This window comes from Protomyctophum bolini, assembly GCF_963924005.1.
Source record: "Protomyctophum bolini genome assembly, chromosome: 8".
Lineage (NCBI taxonomy): Eukaryota > Metazoa > Chordata > Actinopteri > Myctophiformes > Myctophidae > Protomyctophum > Protomyctophum bolini.
Window position 1 is genome coordinate 12,593,707 of NC_137869.1, and position 8,366 is coordinate 12,602,072.

At 43.6% G+C, this 8,366-nt stretch overlaps 1 protein-coding gene across 1 annotated transcript; it reads left to right on the forward strand.

Annotated features, from left to right (window-relative positions):
• Positions 1-597: 597 nt before the first annotated feature.
• Positions 598-7,547, forward strand: LOC308320114 (phosphatidylcholine:ceramide cholinephosphotransferase 1-like; the record flags this gene model as incomplete). Its single annotated transcript, XM_080770433.1, has 6 exons — positions 598-618; positions 1,540-1,793; positions 2,668-2,785; positions 5,387-5,540; positions 6,728-6,888; positions 7,347-7,547. The coding sequence occupies 6 exons, from the start codon at positions 598-600 to the stop codon at positions 7,545-7,547; spliced, it is 909 nt and encodes a 302-aa protein (XP_080626559.1).
• Positions 7,548-8,366: the final 819 nt, after the last annotated feature.

Consider the following 8,366-nt stretch of genomic DNA (forward strand, 5'->3'; position numbering starts at 1 on the left):
CGTGGACGCTGTTTCAGTGTTACATTTGCTGCGCATATCGGATTAATTGTAACAGCATGGAGTATAAATGTAACAACGCTAAAAAACACCATTAAACATATCGTTTTCAGCTTAAAGCAATTATATTTCATTCAAGTGTTATATTTTGCCTATTATTTATGCTAGTATATATTATTGATCGCGTGAGTGTGTGTGTGTGTGTGTGTGTGTGTGTGTGTGTGTGTGTGTGCGTGCGTGCGTGCGTGTGTGTGTGTGTGTGTGTGTGTGTGTGTGTGTGTGTGTGTGTGCCTTTCTCACCTCCCGTATAGGCTACGGCCGACAAAAATCGTTTATACTTACCCAGCTATTGTCCATTAGTTTAATTCCAGTTCACATTTAATGGCATAAAATGTGCATTTGGTAAAATATTGTGCGTTTGTACATCTGCTGTTTTTGAAGCAAGGCATAGAAAACTATGCTATATCATATCAGTGTATTAGGGGTGTAATGATAGTAACTTTACAAGAATCAAAGTATATAGAAATACTGTATAAACAGCATTTTTTACTTTGTATCATATCATAGCATATCATATATCATTTTGCAGAATGCACCAACATGCAGACTGTTGAAGACCAGGTTACGTAAAGTAATAAGTAACATATTACTGTTTAAGAGTAACTTTGACAACACTGTTAATTTGTGATCGCCTACATGACATAAAAATGTCCATTTATGATTAGACCCCTATCAGATTATCTCAAAGTACTTGCTATTTGAGAAGCATCAAGGTGAAGGAATAAAATGTACCTTAAATCACAAGCTTTTAAATGAAATATGTGTTTGAAATATAAATTATAAACAGCTATCAGTATACGTTGGAATATTAGCATTGGCAGTGGCAAGAAAAATCTAAACATTTCATAAACACAAAATGTAAAGGAAAAAAAATGAATGGAACGGTATTGTACAGTATTATCTAATCATGGTATCAGCTATGGGGAATTTTACATTATTTTAAATCCATTACATATTTGCTGCGTAATGGGGTGATCAAACTGAACGAGGGAATCGCACACAGTGTGCCTTAGTACAAATCTATAACTTCTTTGACAATTAAACACAATGACACTCTGCTGATGACACAAATAGCACTGTAGTGCGTGCATGTGCACATCTTTTTGGTTTGAAAAGGCACTTTCCGTTGTCCTAAGCCTGTGTGCATAAGATATAGCAAATATATGGAAAGCGCATCGACACGCCTGCAGACACACCTTCACCCGCAAATATAGGTGTCGTCAAAATGAATAGTGGGGTTGTGTGGCCGTAAAATAACGTTTACGCACAGTGGAAGCTCCTAAATGCGTAATTCACAGAAAATCTTTATTACTTGCAGATGGTCCGTGGTCATGCACCACGTCATGCACGAAAAGCACAGGTAATTAAATTGATAGTATTCTCAAAATGGATTTTGTCATACAGTATGGCACACTGATGCAGCTCATTGCCATGGTACCACTATGATCCTGGTGTCCGTATATTTTGTGGATGTCATTTTAGGTGGACCCCTTCCCGGAAGAATGGTGGAAGACGATCGCCGCGGTCGTCTACTCTTTGGCCTCTCAATTGATCACCTCGATTATGACCTCTTTCGTGGTGCACGAGTGCATGCCTGCCAAGGAGGACACGCCGCCGCTGCCCGACAAGTTCTTCAACCAATTCGACCGGCGGGAGTGGGCGTTCCAAGTATGCGAGGGCATCTTGATCCTGCTGGCGTTCCTGTGGATGATGTGTTTGTCTATACTCAAGCACAGGTAACGATATGCCACGGCGGAGATATATTACCGGTCTGACGACGACCAGTGGCGTGCACAGACATTTAGAGGGGCAGGTGCTCAAGTGAAAAAAAGGGCACCTTGTGCAGCGCATTTTCGGCCGGGAACCCATTTTGGTGCTTTATAGCTATTGAAAAATAGCAGATCTACAAGCTCATAGCGCGCCACCGAGTGGCGCGCTACGAGCTTGTAGGTCTGCTATTTTTTCTTAATCGAAGAACCACTGACATAGAAACATAGCTTTAGATTGTGGGGGCCTAAATAATATAGTAGAAGCGTTTTTCATCAAGATTTGATCAATGTCACCATGGTCCACACACTACAAATTAAGAAAAAAAAGAAAACGTTTTTTTTTCTTTAATTTTTTCTTTATGATTTAAGCTCGTAGTGGCGCGCTATGGGCTTGTAGATCTTCTATTTTTCAATAGCTAAAGTGTAACATAATGCTTAAAACACCAAAAGGGGTTCCCGCCCAGAATGGGTTAACATACTCTACCATGAATATGTACTAGTTTCATTGTAATGGCATAGATCAGATTGCTTACACTCACTTTTTAAGTTCCGGAATTACAGCAATTCATTATTGTATACACTATACAGTGTCCGGCTCAACCAAGCTGAAGCAGTCAAACTTTATACTTTGTCTAAAGGGGCGAGGTCGCTTCTTGTAGGCGTCTTACTGGTACTACATAGTACATCATTATATCTTGACATAATGCAATGATGTACTTTCATAATCAAGCTGTCTGTCTGTCTGTCTGTCTCTCTACCTCTGTCTCTCTGTCTCTCTACCTCTGTCTCTCTGTCTCTGTCGCTCTCTCTCTCTCTCTCTCTCTCTCTCTCTCTCTCTCAGGTCTATAGTTGGTCGTAGGTTCTGTTTCCTGCTTGGGACTCTCTTCCTGTACCGTTGTGTCACTATGTACATCACCACTCTGCCAGTGCCAGGAATGCACATCGACTGCGCCCCGAAGGTAATGCACGCACGCACGCACACGCATATGTACTCGCCTGCCTGTGTTTGTTTTCATGTTGATAGAACACGTCTGGACGACGTCCCATTCGTGTTTTAGTAGTCTCTTGAAAAATACAAAACGTATTCTCGACGTGCATTAGATTGTTTCTAGATTTGAGAAAACCTTTGTAATGTGTTGCCAGTGATAACTTGCCCAAACTAGGGACTATAGGGGAGTGTTGAAGGGTTTTTCACACTAAATCAGTTGAACAAATGGCACAACAATATCAACTTTCAACTAAATAATAACGGTGGTTCTCAACCTTTTTTGTTTTTTATGAATCAGGGCCCCAAAAGAAATCTTGAAAGCGTGTGTGTGTGTGTGTGTGTGTGTGTGTGTGTGTGTGTGTGTGTGTGTTAAGGCTGTACCCTAGACCTTTTTTTAGGACTCGAACTTCGGCAGGAATGTTCGAGCGAACATCCGGACCATTTGTTTCTAATTGATTTGAAAAAATAAGCGCAGCGCGTCTCCCCCGCTCTTTATCAATCTCTCTCGTCTCTCCACACAAACACACACACACACACACACACACACACACACACACACACAGCGTCACTGTGTCACTGAAGTGGGCACAGGGCAAAAACAGAACCTCCGTCACCGTGACCGTTTTGCTTAACAATGATCAGAGTTCACTGCTTTTTGGCAATAGGCTATTGCTAGACTAGAGAGCATATGCTAATATATTATGGCTGCTAGTAAGAACGGTTCCCCCTATCAGTGATCATGCTGGTGTGTGTGTGTGTGTGTGTGTGTGTGTGTGTGTGTGTGTGTGTGTGTGTGTGTGTGTGTGAGAGAGAGAGAGACACGTCAGGAGATATTTCTTTAAATAATCATAACTTCTGACAGGAATGCACTAGAAACTTACTTTTTTTGACATGCTCATATCGCATTCTCGCCGAGATATATTTTCGAGTTAATAAAAAAGGAAAAAAATATACTTTCTTAAATAGAAAATTTAGATAAAATAAAACGAATGGTTCAAGCCCATAATTAAGATTCGAGTGCCAACCCTAACGAGCGAACATTCGAACCTTGAATGTTTGGGGACAGCCTTAGTGTGTGTGTGTGTGTGTGTGTGTGTGTGTGTGTGTGTGTGTCCAACCAGCTGACCACCATTTTTGAAATATCGTGAAAATGTGGCGCACATCTTTTGAATATATATATTCTTTCACAGAGAATGTTTTTAACTCAAATCTTTGCTTCTGGGCGGGTCCCTGGAACAACATATTTTCAGATGGGGGTCGGCGTCCAAATACAGAGAGAATCCTTGAGTCCTTGACATTAAAATAGTTTGAGAACCACTGACGTTAGAAACATGAGTTTTTGTAGAATCTGATCTCGGGTCTAAATGGGTTAATGTTGTGTTATCAATTATTTGGGGGCCCTCTTGCAATGAGAGCCACTGAACTGTAAGCTTTTGAGTAAAAACAAACCAATCAAATAAATTGCGTGTATATCTGTCGTTCTGCATTGCCAGACAGCTGTGACCTTGTGGTCCTTTTTTTCCACCCCAGTAGGAGGTCTGACATCCCAGGCTTGTTCCCACACAAGCACGCATGCAGACACACGCACAAAGTACTTAAATATGAGTGTTTCATTTGACTTTTCGCGTTGTAAGAGTAATGTAAGTAAGCCTTGCCGAGCCATGAGGCCCATAGGGCAGGAGCCTATCTCCCGTTTCTGTAGCGTGAGGCAGCTTGATGTACAAGTACACCCCCTGGACATGACGCTAGTATGTCGCAGAGACTTACCCCCAAACCAACCCTTGATGCAGAGTGTCAAGCAGGGAGTCACTGGGTCCCATTTTTGTCTTTGGTATGACCCGGGCCGGGGATCGAACCCCGACCTCCCAGTCTCAGGGCGGACACTCTAACCAGAAGGCCACTGAGCTGGTTGCTTTTGCGTCACACGTCGATTCTTTACAATGTGATTAAATTCACAGTCGGATCAGATAAAGCTTTACTCGACTCAAACACACGCCATCCACCCAATCCTTACCCTCTCTGTGGCGCGCGGGCCGGCATTCATCAGGCGGAGGAGGATGGACGACTTGGATTTTCTTTTTTGCTGCAAATGTCTTAAGGCAGCTTACTTACTTACTTAAGGCCGCTGTTGTGTCGTTTTCTGAAAAACCCATGTTTCTGTCAGTTGTTCTCAAACTATTTCATGTCATTGACCCTAAAAAATATATGTAATTGGCCGCTTGGTCGCTCTGAAAGAATATATATTCAAAGATTTGAAACCACATTTTCACGATTTTTCAAAAATAGCAGATCTACAAGCTTGTGAGCACACACTCTCTCTCTCTCTCTCTCTCTCTCTGACAGACACGCACACACATCTTGATCAGACTATAACTATACGTACTCAGCAGAGTACAGAGTTTAAAAGAGCACTAAGCACTTTTATTTTATTTTATATCCACCGTAATCTGAAGACTGGCCTCTTCAGACACAACCTCAGCCCCAAGCACTCCAACCAGATATGACCAGAGATGGTGGTGGTGTGTCTGCACGTGTCACATGTATTAATATGATGGTGGTGGTGTGTCTCCAGGCGTCGGGGGATTACGTGATGATGGCGTGGAGGGCGATGAAGTTGATGCTGGGCTTTGGGTTGACCATCACGGGCTCTCACCAACTGTGCGGAGACTACCTGTACAGTGGACACACCGTGTTCATCACACTGACCACACTGTTTCTCACAGAATGTACGTACACACGCTGTTCATCAGAGTGTACATGCACGCACACGCAGACGCACGCACACACACACACCCTTCCTCTTCGATGTCCGAGTCCCTTTTGACTGATGTCTGTCCCTTCAAACTGCCCCAACGTTATTAACCTATTTACCCCTTTTGGTATTAGCATTATGTTATGCTTTAGCTATTGAAAAATAGCAGATCTACAAGCTCATAGCGTGCCACCAAGTGGCGCGTTACGAGCTTGTAGGTCTGCTAACAAAAAATGAACCGAAGAACGACTGACATAGAATTTCTATGTCAGTCATTTTTCAAAAAATAGCAGAGTTTTCTGAAAAAGCTATGTTTCTATGATAGAAACATAGCTTTTTCAGAAAACTGTCAGGATGGAGAAGACATTTTTAGAATCTGATCTCAGGTCAAAATTGGTTAATGCAGCAACGCTGACCTCTAGTGGTTGAGGACAGTCAGGGCAGCCGCTGAAAGTCATTCTGTCTGGCCAGTCAGTAACTCAGTATGCAGTGGAACTCTGAGCTACGTTGATTATGTCTTTATGATTATCATCAACCGCTGTGATGGAAACTGCTTAGGAGTAGAGCAGGGTTCATGTTGGAATCTACGCTAGATGCTTGGCCTGACGTCAAAATTAAAAGAAAAATGTCCTTATGTTTCTGTATCAGTGGTGCTTAAAAGATTTTGAGGCACATTTTCACAAATTTTCAAAAATAGCAGACCTACAAGTTCATAGCGCGCCTGCTATTTTTCAATAGCTAAAGCATGACATAATGCTAACACCAAAAAGGGTTCCCGCCTGAATATATGATATACTAGTTAAAAAACGTTAGCTCTTTTTCACGATTCTTCAAAAATAGCAGATCTACAAGCGAGTGCCACGCTACGAGCTTGCTTGTAGATCTGCTATCTTTCAACAGCTAAAGCGTAACATAATGCTTAAAACACCAAAAGGGGTTCCCACCCAGAATGGGTTATTAATAATGATAATAATTGCAGAGACTAATCATGCCTTCAACGTGAATATTTTGGAAGTGATTGTGTCGTGTTGCTGTTGCTGACTGTGTGTGTGTGTGTGTGTGTGTGTGTGTGTGTGTGTGTGTGTGTGTGTGTGTGTGTGTGTGTGTGTGTCTGCGTGCGTGCGTGCGTGCGTGCGTGCGTGCGTGCGTGCGTGCGTGCAGACTCTCCTAAGCTCAATTACAACAGGCTGTTGTGGACTCTGTGGTTCGTGGGCCTGGTCTGCATCCTGCTGGCCCACGACCACTACTCCATAGACGTCCTGGTGGCATACTACGTGACCACCAGGCTGTTCTGGTGGTACCACACCATGGCAAATGTACAGGTACTGTTCATATAAATATCACTGCTATTATTACTACATACTACGTGACCAGCAGGCTGTTCCGGATGGTACCACACCATGGCAAATCTACAGGTGTCAGGTACTGCTCATATTAATGTTACTGCTGCTGCTATTGTTACTACAGAGTAATAATAGTAATTCAAGAAATCGAAATGAAAACGGCAACATTGACTATGTATCGCATAGTTTTGCCATGCAAATAATCGGTATCGAATCGTTTTGCTGTGCAAATAATCGATTGTATCGACACTACATTTTTGTGCGGGATATTTAGGGGTTTTTGGAAGAAAAAAGAAAAAGAGGGGTTTAATTACTTAGTTTAAAATAATGTCAATGTATTTTAAATAGTTACTGTATCGATTTGAAATCATCGTATCGTTTCTCTCCCCTTCTCTCTCTCCCTCTTCACTTGATACTAGTTATCCACGCGTGTGCAGGACGTACGGCAGACGCCTGTCAACAACTTCATGTCCAGGGTGTGGTGGTACAGATTCTTCATGTACCTGGAGTCTGGTGTTGGTGGAATGGTACCGTGCGACTACGAGGTGCCACTGTGGATGCAGGACAAAATATACAATGCCTACTACTGGTTCAGCCGTGAGACGAAGACAGAGTGGATATGGACGTGGTCGAGATAATGAAGACAGGACAGGACAGGACAGAGGACGGGTTGAAACCCACTACTTTCTGAGCGTGAGGACAGGACAGGACAGGACAGAGGACGGGTTGAAACCCACTACTTTCTGAGCGTGAGGACAGGACAGGACAGGACAGGACAGGACAGAGGACGGGTTGAAACCCACTACTTTCTGAGCGTGAAGACAGGACAGGACAGGACAGAGGACGGGTTGAAACCCACTACTTTCTGAGCGTGAGGACAGGACAGGACAGGACAGAGGACGGGTTGAAACCCACTACTTTCTGAGCGTGAGGACAGGACAGGACAGGACAGAGGACGGGTTGAAACCGACTACTTTCTGAGCGTGAGGACAGGACAGGACAGGACAGAGGACGGGTTGAAACCCACTACTTTCTGAGTGTGAGGACAGGACAGGACAGGACAGAGGACGGGTTGAAACCCACTACTTTCTGAGCGTGAGGACAGGACAGGACAGAGGACGGGTTGAAACCCACTACTTTCTGAGCGTGAGGACAGGACAGGACAGGACAGAGGACAGGTTGAAACCCACTACTTTCTGAGCGTGAGGACAGGACAGGACAGGACAGAGGACGGGTTGAAACCCACTACTTTCTGAGCGTGAAGACAGGACAGGACAGGACAGAGGACGGGTTGAAACCCACTACTTTCTGAGCGTGAGGACAGGACAGGACAGGACAGAGGACGGGTTGAAACCCACTACTTTCTGAGCGTGAAGACAGGACAGGACAGGACAGAGGACGGGTTGAAACCCACTACTTTCTAAGGTTTCATCGCACGTAACACTTATTTTGAAGAG